This window comes from Solenopsis invicta, chromosome 16, assembly GCF_016802725.1.
Source record: "Solenopsis invicta isolate M01_SB chromosome 16, UNIL_Sinv_3.0, whole genome shotgun sequence".
In the NCBI taxonomy this organism is placed as follows: domain Eukaryota; kingdom Metazoa; phylum Arthropoda; class Insecta; order Hymenoptera; family Formicidae; genus Solenopsis; species Solenopsis invicta.
The window spans coordinates 17,367,656-17,388,464 of record NC_052679.1 but is presented as its reverse complement, the minus strand read 5'-3'; the positions used below and the strand labels follow the sequence as shown (position 1 = coordinate 17,388,464).

Below are 20,809 nucleotides of genomic sequence, written 5' to 3'. Positions count from 1 at the left end.
GAACGAATGTATTATAGTAAAAGAAATATGCGTGTTAGAGACAACTACAGTTAGGTTTTACATAGTCTTATTGTTAGCTCGATGTATTAAATTCGCTATCACGATGCAATATTATAAATTAAATTATTTTAATTGCAGGATTTTGGATAAAATTGGGCATAAATAGCTATTAATGAAATGTCTTACTTCAAATCTGGATGTTTCTGGGTTCATGTCCAGCAAAGAATAATCCACAATTCTGTCGCCATTTTCGTCGATGTTTACATCGCCAGTTATTCCTGGAATTAGTCATAATTATGCAAAAACAAAACGACATTACATATTTATGACACTCAATGGGGGTTAATCAAAGTGGAATTACAGCGGCAAGCAGTTGCGGAATTGTTAATTCTCGAAAATGCATTTCATTGCACACGATACTAAAATCTCGCATGGACGACTACTGCAATTCGAGATAGCTGATACAGAAATACAGTGATGCTCTGTAAGAATTTGAATGTAGGAGAATATAGTGAGACACGGACATATTAAGACACAAAGCAAACTGGCCATCTTGCATTTTGTTCGACGTTAGCTACGTCAGCTATAAAATTCTTAGAAGACTCAAGAATCGAAGGTCGTAGAGAAATAGCGTGTAAAAGGGAATAAAAGATAGTTATACTTCAAAGATCTCGTCGTAGATGAGATTTAAAGTCAGATCAAAAGAGCAATTGTTTGCATTTTCATATTGCAAGATAAAATAACGTAAACTCAGACTGACAAATATTTGAATAATATAAATTTATTTATGTGTACAGGCGCAATCATTTTCTGAAAGGTTCTAAATAGATCGAAGAATTTATATTATAATTAAAGAAAGTATATAAAGATCTGAAACGTGTATGCATAAAGCAAAAATGAAAATGTTAAACATTTATATAACGTTTGAGGGAATTAAAAAGAGAAAGAAAGAAAAAAATTATTAATAAAATGCATAAATCGATTCCATTAGTCATAAAAATTTATGGAAAGCCATAACGATATCAATGACAGATTTGAGTGACGATTCACTGGGACAATTAATCTTATCAAAATATCTCTGTTGCATCGCATTATCTTTAAGTAATAATAGTTCTCATCTGTTTTGATGAAAGTTTCATGAAATTATTTCACTTTTCTCACTTTATTCGAAGCAGTGTTGCGTTCTCTGTATAGATTTGTTCTGTAGCTTTGTTGATTGTGATAACAAGCGACGCGATGCAACAAAAACCGATAATGCGAAACACGATTTTTTATCATTAAAGATAAAACAAACTCTTGAACTTCTAAAAAAAATTCTACGCGAGAGATTCCTCTACGATCGGATCGACTTATCCAGCGTCATTTTTGCTAAAGTCGCGCCCGATTGACTTTCGCTATAAATGTAAGCAACAATAAACGAGAGAAGCTGAAGCTTACCCTTGAAACTCTTTCCCCACATTCTGCGGGTCAAATTACCGCCATCTGGAATGACCTCACCCGGCTTTTCCTGCAGGCTCTCTTTAAGGGCGAGGGCATAAAGCAGTACGGCGTCGTAAAACGCCGTCACGAAGGTGGAGACCGAACTATTGCCAAAGGTGAAGTTGTATTTGCTTTGAGCCAAGGATTTAACTTCGCGCGAAAAATTCTGATACTCTTGGTTGTCGGGGGTGCGCGTCGTCACCGTTAGCAACGCTTGATAAGCCTTTCGGGCCTTCTCATTCCTCTCGTCGGTGTCGCCCTCGATCCTCCATGGTTCCTTGGAGTTGTTATCGCTAGAATACATTCACTCACTTGATACTCTACATATAAGTTTTCCCACAAACGTGTTTTATTAGATAAAAAGATTCACGCGTTCGAATCGTTGAGTGATCAGATTTCGAAAACTTTTATTTCACGAAAATTCTAATATTATAAAAATTGCTTTTACAAAGTAAGTTTTCTTTTGATAAGAAAGTATTATGTAGCACGTTTAAAAGTTTTAGAAAGAATATTTTTATTATTTCATAAAAGTATTAAAAGATGTCACTTATATTACGATATTAAAGTTATGACGTTGCACAAGTAAAACTCGCGCGTAGCTTAAATTCGATTAAAAAAGGATTGAGAAAAGATATTGTATAAGATATTATTAAAAAATATGTACGTGTCAAATTTAGCATCTATGTCATTGCAAAGTTAACATTATTTTCTTATTTAAAAAAATTTTTTTTTGCTTTTAAGCTTTCATTTAATTGAAATGAGTTTATAAAAAATAGTTTTTCATATTGAGAGTCATTACAAGCATTGAATTTTTACAATCACGTATTTTATGTTCTCGCACATTATCCGAAGTCGCTTATAATAGAACCACACATTATATGCGACCCAATTAATTTATGTTTCGGTGAAACATCATTTAACTATACCGTGACCGACCAGCTTTTCGCCTTCATACCATTACCAGAGATCATAACTTTCATTTTATGATACTTGATCGTTACATTATAATTGGATATAAAGCCACAAATATCTACCATTCGTAACGCGTGTAACACTCGAATTACAAGGTGCGAAAATTCTCACGTAGAAAAAAAATGTGATGCAGTCGGCAGCAAACGAATGCAGGTCGCATGATTAAATAAAGTGATGGCGTCGAGAATAACACCGTGTCACCGTGGGCGTTCGCATCGACGATTCGCTTATTCATTTTTTATTTTTGCATCTTTCCCGGGTTTAAGGTGAGCGAATGAATCGGCATAGTTCGAAAGCAATCTCAAGTCACGGGAAGTTTTTTCCGCCCCGGCATTCTGGAAATTCCTCGACTTTCTAATCTAACGGACAGGAATATTGGATAATGCTCGATTATCCAAAGAAAAAAATTGCCGGATACATTCTCTTCCTAACGAACGTAAATCTAAAAGACGCGTGGTATTTTTTTTGTCATTTACGATGAGCTGGCTGTTGTAGGAAGGCTGCCGAATTAATTAATTTTTACCTGATGAATAAAAATTGCAAATACTGTTAAAGTCAACGCCAATCGTAGCTCAAACCGCGAGATAATCAAGCTGCTTTTCATTCCCGTGCTTCATTTTAAATCTCACATGAATCTCGTTAAATCAGATTTTCCTCGTTTTTCGCTTTGGAAAAAAAATTCACGAGAACGCGATTTCGTTAAATTCATGCGAAAATTGTCGTCTCTGTATTTTCTCTTTCGAAAGCTGTTTCCATAGTTTCCTTGTTACTGACGGAGTTTATATAGCTTAACAGTTTAATGGTTTTATGCAGTTTGCAATGGATCAACGACTGTGTCTATTCTGACTCAGCTATAATCTAAATGAAGGGCTGTGGTTTGAGGTTTCCGATACAACGGATTGAATTCCACTTGACCCAAAATTGCGCGGTAACCTTTATTAATCAAAGCTATAGTGAAATAGAGAAAGCGAAATGCAATGGGAGATATCGAATGTTTTAGTTTCCCAAAGATATAAACTTCCTTAATGTAAGCGGACAATCGTAACATCCGCATTTACTTTCGGTATCGTTAAAACTGAAGTTCCGCTTTTCACTTTGATTTCGTCCGCAGTCACGTGACCGTTGCCCAAACAAGACCATCAAGAAGACAAAATAATGTCCGCGAATGTGATCGTAAGTCCCTTACGATCGCAAAGAATCACGTTATGACTTACGTTTACGATGTACCGGGATTAGTAATTTTCCGGGACGAAGCTCTTCGAGGCCTCGTTAACAGCGCGATTGTGCGATATACCTGCACTTTGCGCAAACAGAAAATTTAATGTTGCCCGACACGGTTTATCATTATCATTATCACTCTGACATTTAAGAAACGCCTCTTCGAAGTCAACCGCGTGAGTAGTTCGATTGCTTTATCCTGCGATAGAAAGAATCAGATCGGTGAGTCGCATATCAGGCACCGGCAATCTCTTTGTGAATGAGAACGCACCGGACGGCATTAATGCTCTGAACTATACATAGTAGACGCATACGTAAACGCAAGTTTATCTAAGCGAGCAAACTGCTTTAACGATCCCACGCGAAACAATGGCGTCGACAGTGTGGCAAAGGATAAATTAGATTAAACAGTACTCTGAAACCCTCAATAGCTTAAAATAAGCTTTCAGTAAGCGAAACGAACAAAGCAAATCTTGTCTCATCTTAACAATATTACGTTAGATAACTAAACTAATATTAACATGTTGTTTCAGATAACCGTAGAAATTGCTTCTAGTTAATATCGAAATATACTGAATAATATTTGATGATATTCCATTAACAATGGAAGATGTTTATATAAATTTCTATAAAAAAATTGTATTCTTCATTTGCTTGCATACATTTTTTTCTCTATGTAGAAGGGGCGCGTATATAGGTTGTACTTCAATCTACTACGAAGACAACGTCGTCAGAGCCCATTTTAATTTCTTTTTATTTGTTCCTCGTCCTTCCGCGAATACTGAAGACAAACTCGAGACGTATTTCATGCCAATTTTCTTCTTATTTGGAACCAAGTCGTATGTACTGGCTACGACTCCACATTCGTTTCAATTATAAGACTTTAGTGTCCGCGAGACACGCGTCATTGTACATACAAGCACTCCTGTTATGCCCTAGTTTTTTTAATACACGACCCGTATTCGTATAAATTTCGTAAGCTGATTTAGAGCACAGGCTATCTCAAATGATATTTCACACTTGCGTCATTAATCCGCGGAATTTTAATATTTATACGTGGATTATTTAAATGAGATATCTCGTATATGTATTAAAAAGTAAATTTAAAAAAAGAAAAAAAGTGTTACACGCAAATTAAACAGTACTTTGAAACTCTAACTTAATTTTGTTTTTAGTACATTATACGGTTAAATTAATCTTCCGTCAGATAAGCACAATTTTATTGCAATTCTTTTTCTTTTAAAGTTTACGAGAATCATCTTACATTCTGTCTTATTTAAAACGCTATACTGATACGTGATGTGTTATATTTATATGATCACGCGCAAGGTTCATTACTATTTCCCATTCCGCACGGAACTTCCGCAATAACATGCTATTCACGCTGCAACGACTAACACGTGCAATTATTCTTAGCGGTAAAATTGCGAGTTTATTTTACTCACCTGGAGTAGAGCTCTATGGAGAAGAAAACGTACTCCCCTGAGTCCACCATCCCGAGTTCCTCGGCAGCCAGCAATATTTCTCGGATGGTCGTTGAATTAGCGCACATCACTATGACTGAAACGAGGAAAAACGATTGAAGATGGGAGACACGGTGAGATCTAAATAAATAATGTTATCGTGGTCGAACCACTTTGCGATATGCGCTCGATCCAATCGCATTTACAGCTTGCTGCATACGGCATGTAGCACAAGTGTGTATCTACTTAATTTTATGTGAAGATATACAGTTCTATGTGTGCTAACATATCCGCAAGTATCGTGAATATTTTAAAGAATGAATGCAATAAATGATCGATTAAAAAATATTTTTGCATTCACTTTATTTGCTAGCAAATAAAATTACTGCTTTTATCTTGTATTTTATATAAAAATATATATAATTGTTAGGATTATTTTTAAATTAATTTGAAAAAATAAAAATTATATTTTTGTAATGAGGTTTTCATCTCCATTTTTTAAATAGATTGAAAACGGTTTATAGAGAGATATGTTCTTCAATTATATATAATTTTATATAAATGTAGAAATTATTATAGTATAGATTTATTAGTAATTTATTATTAATTACGTGTGGGAAATCTTTTCATATATGTTTCGTACGTTCTAAAATTACAACACACTATCAGAGTATGGCAGTAAGATGACAAACAATACTGTCTGTAAGGCTCAACGTCGGCGATCTATATAATCGTCGTATATTGTGTTTCGACATCTTTATCCCAACTCAATCCAGCTTAAGCTCAGCGGATTCAACGCGGAATTCAGAAAGATGTATGTATGTATATATATATATATATAGGGACGAAGAAGACAAAGAAATTTCGATAGTTATGTATGTATATATATATATATATAGGGACGAAGAAGACAAAGAAATTTCGATTACCGTTTTCTTTTAAAGTGGAAAACCGTACACGCCGACATTTTACACAGTTTTACTCCTACATCGTTGTTTGATGCGCGAACGCTTCCGCATACAAGTCCTCTCCATCAAAACGCGCATCATCTTGTCAAGTTGAACTTTATACGTGCTTAAGTTATCACGGATAGACGAATATTCTCCGTGTTACAACGAGGGATATGAAATCTCGCGTGAATCCAGAAAATTTTCTGTAATATTCGTCAAGCATTTTACTTTTTCTCATACATAGATAACGAACGCATAAAGTTGCTCGAATTTCATAAACCAAGAATATTGCGTGCGTGAAGAAAACTTGTATTAAAAGTATGCAAATTTTATTAGATGCTGAATTGTTTAGCAAGTCTTTCTGAAATCAAATATTGCAGAAATTGCGTGGATATATAAATTCGGAATAATTATTTTTTTCGCTTTGCCATTTCAAAGAGCATTTTTATTATTCCTCGGCAAAAATCTAAATAAAATCTACGCTCGAGTTTTATTGATCGTCAGAAATTTCAGAGAAAGAAAACTGTTCAGTTACGGCACTCTCAGGAATTGACTTCACATAAATGTCTAATATTCTAGAAAAATATCTGTGAAATTGTTACGCAATTCACAACACTATATAGTTATTATACGTTGTATGTGCAATGTTTCTATCCATACATGCACACATACACATTTTAATGTATCTTGAAAAGATAGCTGTTTGTACTCGCTAATAAAAGCTGTACGTAATTGTTCTTAGAGGTTATAAAATAACTAAATAAAACTGTAATGGTTATGAGAGATGAACGCAGTTAATGTGCGAATTCTTTAGTACGAAGTATTTTTTTAATTAAAAATTGCAAATACAATTTGTAAATACATTGGTAATGAACGTTTCAGTTCCTCTTTAAGCGTAGAGTTACAATCACATAAGATTTAGGCACGTTATTAATAAAATTAATCCTGCAAAATTATTTCGCCGATTTGATTCTCACGAAACATATTTAAGCAAAATTCGATTTCATAAAATAATTCGTGGCTGCTCACATCGTTGCACCGCAACATGGAGCCAGATATAAATGTTTATCCAAGCAAAGTCATAATCCCTTTTACGACAAGTCAAACATGCGCCATTAATCGGTACAAGTCTCGCATACGTTTCTAACTAACTTTGGATCAGGGCACAATTTGGAACATTAACATTTTGAGAGACACCAAGAAATTCTGTAAGATTTAGTAACTGATACGTTGAGATCGCAATATTAATTTTTTTTATCTGAATGCTTATTATTTGATTAATATTTTAAAATTAATAGATATTTCATAAAAAAAAGATGCTTTTAAAATAATTTAAAAGCCTAATTTGTTACAAGAGGCTAAACTAAATGAGGATTGTTTTCATTTTAATCATGTTTTGGCTCTACAATATTAGTTAAAAGTTATTGAAATTTAAATACTACAACCATTTTAAGTTTATTCCTTTTTTGTTCCTATTCAATGATAAAAAATGTTGGTTATGGATACGCGAATTTTAATCCTGAAATTAGTTGAAATCAAGAAACAATGAAAAATTTGGCTTATAATGACTTATGCAGCGAAAAAAATTATATTTTGCTGTTTTAGGTAAATAATTTTTAAACGGGTAAGTGAATCCAGATGAACATTTGCACAAATACTTATTAGTTTTATTAGTATATATATAAAAAAATAATTTAATGTATAATGCTGCTCCCTTAACAAACTTGCAAATGAGTATTACAAAACGTGAGTTTAAAAACAATAAACTAAAAAAAATTTTTAAACCAGTAAGAGAATTATGTTCAACTTTTACACATATACTTGAACATGATAACAGAATAATATATGAAATTTTTAAATTTTTTGTAATATTTTGAGATATGATTTATACATTCTTAAATCTAGCACTTCATCTATTCTATTCCAATTTATTGATACACGATGAAACACTTTTTTTAAATTTGACATTATCAAATATAATTTGTGCAATTTATTTGCGTACGAATCGATGCTATTTACTTCAAATGAATCGATATTGTAGAGCATCGCACTTTGCTTAATAATACATTGTTCTCGAAACAAAGCGAACGAACGAGACGTATTGTCTCATAACGCCGGTAAGATGCAATAAGATGCGAAACGTCGTCGTCGTTGCGTTATTATGGGCTTATCCCCACTCAGTTTCTCATTAGAGATGCTCTTCATTTAATGTCGCTGTAGTTACCGCCGATGACGACAACTAACAAGAGTCATACGATATTAAGTCAGCTAAAGTTCGCTTCATTATGTGAGCGCAGGCATCCTGTGGACGTGACGTAAAGGCATCGATATCGGCTAAAGTTTACGCGCCGTTTCAGCCCTGATTCTTTATCCGTGACGTTTAAGGCGGTTTGATTAAACAGATACGGTTAGAGAATGCATTAGAATGGGGATACACTAGAGGTGTGCGAATCGAACATTTGTAAGATCGAATCGAATCGAATCTTTGATATCATGTTCGAAATTGAATTGAATTGAATCTGTCTGAAACTTTCACGTCGAATCGAATCGAATCTCTCTGATTCACGAATTTCTCTTAAATTCCCGGATTTACATTACATGCTAATTTATACGTAATAAAGAATTTTCAATGACGTTGCAGATTCTTTTTAATGGACGAGAAAATTAATCGTAAGAATTTTAGAAAGTAATCACAAAAGTGATATGCTAAGTAAAAAGTTATAGTGGATGATAGATAATAAAGATGAGAATATTATATTAATAAATGCGCATTGAGACTACATATTGTACAAATTATAATGTTCCTATCGAAATGATAGTACGATAGTTTAGTGCACGTTAGGAAAAAAATAATACAGCAGTTTTGTTGTACATCCTATAAAATTATGAGACAAACCTATGAAATATTGATACAAATTTACGAAGATTATTATCTATTGTGTATAAATTTTTAAATGACTTATAAGATTTAGAAATGTAAAAAAAATTTTTTCAGTCGACAAACAATCATGCAAGAATTAGTACGCACTGATACAAGACTGGTCGCAGAAAATATAAATGAAATAATTAAAATAGACGATCGATCTGAAATCGAATAATTACAATGATTACAATGTCTCGGAGCTATTCGAATTCAAACTTTTCAGATTCGAAAATAAATCTAATCCCCTGTGATTTCATTAGATTCGATTGGAATTCGAACTATTCGCACAGCAATTTACAGTAGATTGAGACACTGCAAATACTAAAGTACCCTAACGTACTTTTAATGTCTTTTACTTCGATAAATGTGTATAATATAAAATTATACGATAGAATACGTGATGAATATTAATCATAATTTGGCATTTTGCAGTGCATTCTTTAGTATATTTAGAGATTTAGAGTTTTAGTGCAAGTTAACTGCAGAAATTTTTACCTTTCTTTCTCACACTTTCGAAAATTAATTATTGGCATCGCTGGTACTTTTTCTAAGCTCATATAATTTTCCTAAGACGCTTTCCTTGTTGATAAATTGAGGTGTTTTTACTTAGTTTTTGTGTAGAAGTTGCAAGTATGAAAGCATTTCGTGAGCATACTCGTAAAAAACTATAGCGTGAAAGACTTGCGTCTTTTCTCTTAGCTCTTCGAGATCTGAATCGATAGTAGATATGGAAAGGGCATCGTCTTTAACGCAAGCAAGGAAATTTGATTAAACAATCGTTAAGTCGATCGGAATGGAAAACGATTTCAAAGTCATATACAGAGGGCACGCAGAGTAGCGTGATAAACGATCGGTTCGATTCCATCGAGAGCGTCACACCTTCCGTTGATTGAGAATTTGAACGGCAGTAAAAAGCAGTCGAGGCGTAAAACGAAAAGACGAATCAGCCGCCCATGCGAGTAAAATGGGTAGATCGATGTTATACGTCTGTATACCGGGAATAGCCTCATTATCACATAGATCGAATCTTCTTACTTCTCTTTTATAGCTCGTCTTTCGCCTTCGCTACTCTGTAGACACACGGTATCTAAGGCAGTCATTCGAATAGAGTTAAACGTAAACTTGTCGTGTAATTTTGTTTCCCCGGACACGATAATGTAATAATACTGACAACAGACACTTGCTTTGCAACACCTCTTTCAACGAAACTCGATAACAGTTATAATCGGAAGCTTTAAAATCATAACGTTTTAGAAATTTGATTTTAATTTAAACCTGATATAATTTTAGAGAATCTTTTTGTTAGTATAAAAGAAAAAAGAAAAATGAAATTGCAAATAATTTATTAATTATCGCAAAAGACATTACGACATGAAACAAGATTATATAAAGATAGAAAATATTTTGTGTTAATATAATACAATATATTAGAAAGATAAAATACAATTATCATGGAATACATATTTTTTTATATTTAAATATACTAAGTATCATATATCAATGACCATGTATATTCTAATCATAATAATTCAAATATATGTACAAAATTTATGATAAAATATTTTGAAAATATGTATAACTGAACCAGACATACATTCAGAAAAATTGTGTCGTGCATATGATTGCATGTGCCAGCGTAAAACGTTTGATAAATGTTCCATTTAAAGACGATATGAAATTGATAACACAGATACTCAGAAAATAAGTATTTTTACTTCACAATAAGTCATAACAGAAAGTATCTTGGATAAATAACGCCAAGACTAAACGTTGACTCTGCACATTATATCGAGATTAATTAATATCCAACCTACATTAAGCATGAAGCAGATATCCCATTATCAGACCGCATTATTGTTTGGCGCATTATTTTTAGCACAGTCGTGAGAACTCGACAAGACAACACAGGACTGAATCATTCGTTCCTTTCGCGAAACGGAGAGCGACAAAGATTCGATAAGAATTTAAATCCTCATTTTTTTTTGACACGTACACAGAAAGTTTGAAAATTCTAATTAATCGACGATTTATGGCATTTGATAGTAATTTAACATAGAGATCCGTGACGATGCAATGCACCACGTTCTCGAGTTAATGTCGACGTCTCGGAAATCGGATGGTGTCGACCTCCCGATAGACCACGAATTCCTCCGGAGCGTTGTTTCAAGAATCTGACACGCGACTGGAATCCACAAACTTAAAGTAATTTGATGGCGTTACATATCCAATTACGATAGTAATAATAATGATTCGGAACGAATTAAATAATAATTAATTATTGGTAGTAGCAAATTTATTTGGAAATTCAAATAGCATTTTCAGAAAATAATAAAATATATTATTTAAATATAAGATTTGGTTTCTTCGCTTTTGTTTTATTTTTTTCTTTAAAAAGTTATTCTTCATGTGCATTTGCTTCTAAGAGTCTTATTTTAAAAAATGCGAGATTTTAATCCCTTAATTTATCTCTCTTGAAATGCTGTTATATCTCTCTTAGAAAAAACGCTCTTCATAGAAAAATTTCAATTGTGAAAAGTGTAAGAAGAAATAATCTTTTTCATTCTTTATATTATGATTAATAAATTCCAAGTATTATCCGATATTTGGGTTGAAATATTTATGCCATCTCGTTGAAAATTGCAAATGCCACACATTCAGAGAGCATCAAATCGAAGATATATACTTTGCGGCTTGTTTCACTTCTATTGAGAGTAAATCCACCGTGAAATTTACTTTTTGTAATGCGATTTAACGAATCGACCGCATCAGGAGCAGTAAGAAACGAGCGCGGAGAAATTTTCAAGATGCAGCTCGTACGAATCACCTGTGCGGTATCGTGAGAGAAAATTTCTCGCGAAACACGACGTTTTGATAAGTGCCTCGGAATTTACGACACAACTCGATCACTGCAACGTCTCACTCGGGTACATTAAATTAATTAATTGCACGCGAAGAAGAATTTTCCGTTTGGTTACCCTTACGACATATTCAATTTTCGTAATGTTTGCAGAATGATCGATTACACCGTAATCATGAGAAACACGCGCGATGCAAATGCGTCCTCCTATTCAGGCGTAATTCCGATGAAAGCTCCTCGGACTTGCGTTAATTGTGCTTTACCCACATTGATAAAGTTGTTAATGGAAATTAATTTAATGTTCGGATAACGCGCGTTAAACTTAGTTGACATGTTTGAAGTGTTAAACGCCGTCAATGAGTGAAAGGCAGGGGGCACACTCGTAGAGTCAAACTTCGTAAACGATATCAATTAAATGACAGTGTCGAAGTTCACTGTTCGTGGACTATTAAGCCCGATTTTACAACGCGATGTCCTTTAGCGGTGTTAAACGCTAAATATTACATATCACATCGACATCGACGAAAATTGATTTGTTTATGTAAAGTTTCCGTTCGAAGTAGAAAGCACGGCACACAACTATTTGGCGTACGCTTAATTACTTATACGACTAAAAAAATTTTTTTTAATAAACTAGCATTAGTATTACAGACAATCCGAACAGTCTCTGCTTTAAAAATTTCAAAATAGTAAAAAGGGGAAAAAAATCGCCTGAAAAGATAATCTCCTTCCAAAGAGAAATCTGAAAAAATCCTATTATACGTATAACAAGTTTTTAATTTTTTATAGGATTTATTCCATTAAAACTTTGCATCAACTTTTTTCCCCTTTGACTTTGTATCCTGTAATTTACAAAAAAATATTAATATCTTTTTCGAATCTTTTCTGATAAACATATGTTTTTTTTATAAGAGTGTAATATGCTCTGAATATATTTTTAGATCATATGTACACTTTAATAATTTATGCGTGTAAGAAAAGTTCCACATTTTTATTTTTGTAAGTAGAAATACGTTACACGATCCTTATTTTATGCAGTTCAAAAATAGATTAGTTCGTTATAACTTTTCATGCGCTTTTGAGCTGCATGATAAACTCGTGTCTCATTTTTGTGCAACAAAAACACGTCACAGATATTGAACTTCTGATACTTTTGTTGCTATTTGATGTACAGTTCTTTTATATACGGATTATATACTATACAGTTCTTTTGAAGAATAAGAAGACTTTTGCAATTAAGAGAGCGAATGGATCAATGGAAGAGCTCGAGGAATCATCGGACTTGACTGAATCGAGCGGACTTACTCCGTGCAGTTTTCGAGATATGGGTGAGCAAGTCTCTGTACTCCTCGGCGGTGGTCGTCTCCTGGTCGAACGCCTTGACTTCCGGCTTGTAATTGAGCTTGGATTCGATCGCCCCGAAGACGGCGCTGAGTCTGAAGTAGCACTCGGAATTGCCTTTTTTGTCCTTGTTGGCCTTGTTGTAATTGTGTAACAGCAGGCCGCAGATTTTCCATCCGAAACGCCATAGAATATGTCTGAGCGCCTCGCTCACCAATTGGTGAGAGCCCATCATCCTGGTCAACGTGGGAAAATCACCCTTGAAACGGAACGCTTCCGCCTGCGCGCCTGCCGTCAGCACGGGTATGCCCCATACACCCGCGTATCTAGCCACGGGCGCGATCACGTATTCGCACACGGGACCCAGGAAAGCGTCTGTTGCGTTGGAAGGAGAAGATTCGGAAAATTGATTTATCGCATTTTACGCCATTTTTTCGCTGAGGTTAGTCGGGAGGCCCATTGAGAGTGTGAAACGTTACGATAAGCTCGATGCCTCGTTTAGCATCGAGATTAATGCGAAATTCAATCTTTTATGATTATTTAACGTTAAATTTCTTTCACGAATAAATCGCGATCTGTTTTCTTCTGTCGCTGAAGAAACGGAAAAATCTAAAAAATTACTGAAAGATGCTTTGATTGAGACAAATCTCATAATCCTGAAAGCCAGCTTTACGAGCGATTATTTATGATTTATCGCCGTGGCACATATATAAACCTGTGCGATTCGTATGTGTGTAACTGTACACAGTTTCGCGTATATACGTTGGAGCGAGTCCACTCGATGGAAACGTAGAAAACGTAACAAGGTAGAGCTCCACGTGCACGAAATAGATAACACGAATCTGAATTTATGAATTCAAATATTTGCTCCACGTTATAATCCTATCACTGCCGCCTATATGAGCCGATACGTCGATAACAAGTACATTGTTTATCGAGGAGACTTCGGTTGCAAGATGTGCACTCGTGGATTACACAGTTGATTAAACGTATCGATTGGTGGGCGCAATTAAATTAAGCCGGTACATTTCGCGTTCGCCCACATGGCTTACTTGCGGAGGGTACACTTAGATCAGACCGCAACCGGTTACGGAAATGTCGATGCATTGCATGTTCGAGGATGCGCTTTTAACGACTATTAATATCGAATGTCTTGGTCGCGGCTGATGATACGTGACAAAAATATTCCCGCGGAATATAAACATCCGGAAAAATACTTGTTGTATCGTCCGCGTAGCACGTGGAGCCTACAATTGTTTGACCTAATTTAATAAGGGTACGTTTTATCACTTGTGTGTGTGTATACGCATCCACGTACACCTGATACACGTGCAATATGTTTTTCCGGATGCAATTAAAATCTCGCCGACCGAGGTGGTATCATGAGTTCACGGTTAGCGAAGGAAGAACCCGGCAACGCGAGCATGTACGCGAGCACAATAGAATATTCAACTAATTAAATGGATTGTTACTCTCCCGCTGCGCAAGAAACGCATTATTATTCATGGGATTTTGAATCAAAAGTGAATCAAAATTCTATTATTTTCTACACAATGCTCGTTGCAATTAGCGGTGACATTCATTTCGCGCGAAATGCCGCGCGGACGAAAAATTGGGCGCACAAATGTCCTTTTTTAAATGATCTCGTACAAAAGTTTATTTGCGAAACAAATAGCACGAGAGGCCAGAAATAAAGAGGCATGTCGCGTCGGTGCGTCTCGTTCACCGTTCGAAATTAAAGGCGTATCAGCTTTTACGAGCAACAGGCTTCCAATTGCCCTCGCTTCGTTTACGTGTACCCGCTAAATCCGCGCGACCTGAAACTCGCTAAATCCCCGATTCTCGACTCCCGCGCATTTACCCGCAAGCAATGCGCCTCCATGGAGCCGCGGTTCTAATTAGCAATTACGGGTGATATTGCGTCGATATCCAATGCCGCATAAAGGCAAACATTACCACGGAATAATCGGTCCGAACGACACGCGCTCCGCGTTTAAAATGCATTAATTCGCACTGACAGCTACCGATCCCCGCGGTGCGCCCAATTTAGGGCTTTCAATCTTCATCGATCGAAGCTATGTAATATGATAATAACTGCGTCAGGTTGCCTAGCGTCATTGTGGCTGCAAATTCCAGCGTAAAGCGGTTACGTCCGATTAACGCCGCATGCATGTCGCTGCGGCTCTGCATGTGGTCGCTTTTATCCGGCGAAACTGCCAAAGTTACCGGAGTTTATGGCAAGTGTATACGAAGATTCTCGTGGGAAACTTATAAGCCTCGGCGTATCATCAACGGATCCTTACATTAAGTCCCGCGTACTTTTTTTTTTAATACCCTGCTTTTAATAGCGCTATCTTCACGTAATCTTAACTCACTTCCTCACACAATTCTTTTCACAATCAATTTTTAATTGGATCTTATGTAATTTAATTAAAGACTTAATTCCGAAGGGATTTAATGTAAGTATGAAATTACACGACATCTAATAATAGAATTTTTTAATGAATCAAGTTTTTTCGAGATTAGAACTGTCGAAAATTATGTAAAATTAAGCGAGAAATTTGCGATGAACAATTACCTATCCTGAATGTGAAGGCTTATTACTGATTACATAATGCACTCATACTTTGTCATTTTTATCGATACGTTGCAATCGCGATAATGTAAAAAAATGTGGTATACAAAAGCGAAGTATATTTCTGTGTATCCCATTGTGTTCAGTGTTCAGAACGCATTTTTTAGAAGCATACCCCGTTGAAACTTTCCTTTCGTCAGGTGAATAAAAACTCGTCCCGCACGAGGCTCTAAAATGTGAGAGCGTGAAAACGTGACTCGTAAATTCGGTCGAAAATTAAGCCGCAGATGACGAAGTGCATTCTCAACGGGGCGATGAATTATTGCAGTCGCATCCCATATTCCGGTATACCGCAATATTTTCACGTAGAGATTATACAGATGCACAAATAGACCAGGATTCTGTGGATTTTACGACGGAAACACGTTTAATACAGCTCCTACAACGAGTAAAAAGAGTATTTTACGAGTATGATTTATTTATGGTGATTTGAAGAGGCAAGATAAAATCATGAATAATTCTAAATTGATGTTTAAAACCGCTCAGTTCATAGCGCGCGAATTAAGCGGTGTAGCGATACAAATCGGCGATATACCATAATAGAAAAACATTTTACGTGAAATATAAAAATGTTTGATATTGCCTAAAATCATTTATACGTGTTCACCTATCAAATTAATTTATTACGTATAATATAAAATTGTTAATGTGCTTTTAGCAGTCATGAAAAGTTGCCATAGAGCGATAGAATTATATTAAGATTGAGTATTTTTATAAATTCTTATTTTTCAAGATAAAAGAAAAATACGACTCACAGTATTCTCGAGAGCCGGTTTAGGTATTCCAAGCTCTGCATAGACTGTCGATACTATTATAGACAGACTTATTTTTCCCCGTAAGTTTTTTTCCCAGTCCTTTAGATTCGAATGGAGCAACAAGTGTTATATTACGTATGCGAGGGTTACCTGTCCCCTAAATGCGTAGATATGCGTCCTAGGAGAGTGAATTCTCTGGACCAGGGATAACTGAAGACTCGTTTCGTCTACGAAAATCCTAACGGCTTTTAGGATAAGGGCTATTCTTGTCACGTTCCTGCTGGCTTAGCGAAAACTCAATTTTCATTATTGCTCGCTCGACGTCTACGTGATTTTTGTCGAATGAGAGATAATGTCGCGGATCATCACTTTGTAATTACCGCCGGCTACCGCAATGCAGTCGCAGAGTTATTATAGGTATATCCTTTTGTGACTGCCCGCGGCGTAATTTAAAAAAACGTAGCAGCGTATGAGGGTTTCTCTCGTGACATTTGTGCGATTCTGGATTAGCGCGCTGACAAAACAATCTTTTCATTGTTTACGTACGAAAAATGTTTCAACAAATGAAATTTTATCTAACTCGTTACGTCCGTATGTCATCGTTTTATCGTGGCTTGGTAGAGAAATACCACGAATATACGTTTTGTTATAGTTACTGTACTTTCATGGTTCTATCGTATATATATTTATATTTTTTCTTCTCTTTTCTTCCGTAAATATTGAATTTTTCTATTATATTTTGGTATATCAATTATATATACGTAAAATCGATATATATCAAGATATTTTTTCAAGTGAAACTGAAGAAATTCTAAAAATTATTTTCGCGATTTCGAGTATCTTGGTTTAAATCTTGTTTTCTTTCAAGTGAAACTGAAGAGAATTCCGAAAATTATTATCGTGATTTTGATTATCTCGATTTAAATCTCGTGACTAATGAAAGAACGTTTCCCTAACTGCGGATAATAACTATGCCCTCGCGCGGCATTATCTTACTGCTCTTCAAAGCACAGACAGAACATTCACGTTTTTTTTTTATCTATACCGCGAATAATATTACAAAAGAATGCAGCCACCTCTGTTATGAAGATACCTGCAGTCGCAAAGGGAAACTAATTACTTTATGCCACGACTGTCGCGAATTAAATTAAAACGAATAAACAGTCGCAACTTTTATATCGTGCCAATACGTAAGCAGGACTAATAAGTATTTGTAATTCATGACTTTAGAAAATTTCTTTTACCTCGCTATTTTTCTCTGTTAAAAAAAAAAGCAGCAAATATCACACTAATAATGTCCTACAGAACTAGAGGTGCACCTAGAGAAAAATGTGGTAAACTGAAAAAAAAAAAGAAACAACGAATAGCTCACACTTTTTCCGAAGAAAACAGTCAAAGGGAATGAAAGGCGAAGTTCTTGCGGTGAATAGTAAACGCCGTGAGAACGTGCGGCGTCTCATTAAAAACTAAACTACGTCTCCCGCGGCTGCCTCGTTTCGGTTCACGATGTTTCTTCGCTCTCGGTGGCAAGAAAAATATACCTGCGATGCTGCATGCCATTCAGATATTATACACGATCTTCCGCAATCGCGGCAGAATAAGATCATAAATGTATTTACCTTTCAGTGCCGAGATGAAAAGTTATATGTTAAATTTTTGCGACATTCTGTTTTTCTTCATAACACAATTTTTGCACCTTCGCTTCCGAGTTAATATTCAGGAGAGATAAAATGAGTTACAAAATATACGCGACGTATCCGAAGTCACATTCGAAACGGAATTAGCATTAGAAATTTTTGCAATCTTATTTGACATGGAAAACCTTGACTGATGTGAAAAGAAGCTCTAGATGCATCTAGTTGGAATCTCGAGATGCGAATAGATCAGGAAAAAAAATTTCGTTGAGTCTTCGCGTTCAGACGTCTGTCGAAAATACGAACTAATCCACTCATCCCGCCAGTACTTTCAAACAAATTGCAGTTCTGCTTAAAACAACAGAAACTGCAGTTTGGTTGTTTTACTATTTGGACGGGGGATACTACTTCAAACAAAGAGAGAAAATGTTTCACGATTTCAGTAGCGAAAGTTTCGAAAAGAAATGGAAATGGAAATGTATCGACTGTATGAAAATTCACTCGTCACAGTAAACCAAGCAATGTCCATATTTATCAATCATCCTTTATAATAATTTAATAATTCCATCGAACAGGAGCGAAGAGCTGTAATAAAAAAAATGCTTTTTTATCTTTATTAACCGAATTTTCATATTCGATGGAAATGAGCATGCATAACGCACATAAATGGCCTGCTCACTAATGGACATCTACATAATACACAAGGTATTCGATAATACATCTAGTACTGACCAAAAATGGAATGTACAGTGCAACTACAGTTGCATTCTAGTTTTTGATGTATATTCAAAACAAAGCATTATATCTTTTAAAACCAATAAAAACATTTCTGGCATTTTCCTTCCTATATGCTTCACATATAACTTCATATTGGTGGACTCAAATAAGGAAGAAAAATAAATTCGTTTCGCTCCCTCCGACGAACGCGAGTCTGCATCCTCATGAGCAAAATAAATTTATCGTTTTAGGATGTTGCAAAAACAGCGACTGTTATCTTTGCATAATAATAGACGTGTATATATTATTCATAATAAAAACTATGTTAAATATTTTTGCTTTTGAGAAACATATCTTTGAAGTGTACATAACTTTTTCGTGAACACATACCAAAAAAATTGTGTTCTAGTAAAAGGAGGACTGTGTACTTTACTTTCTTAACACATATTCTTAATAAATGAAAATATATTCTTTTTTTGTAGAATATCTTTTGAAAGTAGGAATATATTGTTTTTAATCAATGTCATTCTATGCAGATCATATTTTATTTTTTATTTAAAACATATATAATTTAGTTTTAATTTGATCAGTGTAGCGTAGTATAGTGTTCAGTGTCAAAGTTTCAAACATCGTAATATTTAAATAATGAATGGGATGGTAATAAAAAGTGAGTCAAACATCTAAACTCGTTTCAGACAACATGTGTTTTAACGATCATTATTATAATTTTATTTCTGTTTTCATATTTAATTTTCATGCTCGGCAAAAAACAGAGCGTATTTCAATATTTTAAAAAAGTACATTTTCTTTCATATTTGTGGAAAATCAATCCTAGAATAAATCATATAATGTCATTTTACTTATATAGATTTATAAAAATTAAGAATATCTGCTACTAATCTATCCTTTAAAAGAATTCTCTCTGTTAAAAAAATTTTCATGATACCTTTTTTAGAAGAGATTACTATTATAAAATAAAACCAACAGGGAAATTTTTAAATTGCCAAATACAGTTTTTTGGTGTAAATGATAGTATTTAAAATTTAAAAAAGAATTTTTTAAAAACATAGAAATATAAAACAAATAAAAAAGCAAACTTTTCAACAACATTATTTTCAATACAACTGCATTAATCACATTTGAAATACAAACATTTTTAAGTTTGTAGCGAAATAAAAGCAATAATAAACAAAATGCATTTTAGTTAAGCACAAAATATGAATATTATTTTATGTTTTAATATCAGGATTTCTCGAAATTCATGCGATCATGATGATCTCAAATAATAACAAAAATGTAGAACATTGTCGACACTCGTCGACAAAAATTTCCGGTACAAAAGAATCCTCGAGCACGCTTGTATGCATCGCGACGTCAGGATTATTGCTTGCGTAACGAAGAAATAAAATAGCCTTGGCTACGAAACACGTATGCATAGCCAAATACTTTTATTCAGTCACATTTCAATTTCTTGCTTTTAAACTCATCTACTTTCATCGATGCGACCTACATACGTATACTTGAACTTGCATTATGAAGAAAACCGCGCTCATCTTTAAATTCAATGAAAAATGAAATGTACTTTACAAATAGAAAATAAGTGCGTTCAACATGAAAAATGGAAGAATTTGTTCCAAGAATTATTATCACTGTCATTTTTCTGCCATTTACCAGATGTAAATGGTGTTTATATCCTGTCTTTTTTCTTTCCGCGCCTAATTTTGCAAACTGTACCAGCGAATCTAGAATAACTCTAAAAACTTCATAAAATCTTAATGTCTATTATTATAGACATTCGACATTTTAATGACATATTCAACTTCAATGATTAGAATAAAAAAATTAATAATTATTTCTTAAATAAT

At 34.5% G+C, this 20,809-nt stretch overlaps 1 protein-coding gene across 5 annotated transcripts in view; it reads right to left on the bottom strand.

The window, feature by feature from the left end:
- LOC105203079 (atrial natriuretic peptide receptor 1) overlaps positions 1–20,809 on the bottom strand; it is a 99,345-nt gene that overhangs the window by 49,793 nt on the left and 28,743 nt on the right. For 4 of the 5 annotated variants that reach the window (XM_026133680.2, XM_026133681.2, XM_026133682.2 and 1 more), the window contains 4 exons: positions 13,168–13,578; positions 5,115–5,229; positions 1,438–1,772; positions 187–278 (listed from right to left, as the gene is read on the bottom strand). In XM_026133680.2, the coding sequence (XP_025989465.2) occupies positions 187–278; positions 1,438–1,772; positions 5,115–5,229; positions 13,168–13,578 (953 nt within the window). The remainder of the gene's footprint in view (positions 1–186; positions 279–1,437; positions 1,773–5,114; positions 5,230–13,167; positions 13,579–20,809) is intronic. The other variant, XM_039459071.1, reaches the window with a different exon arrangement.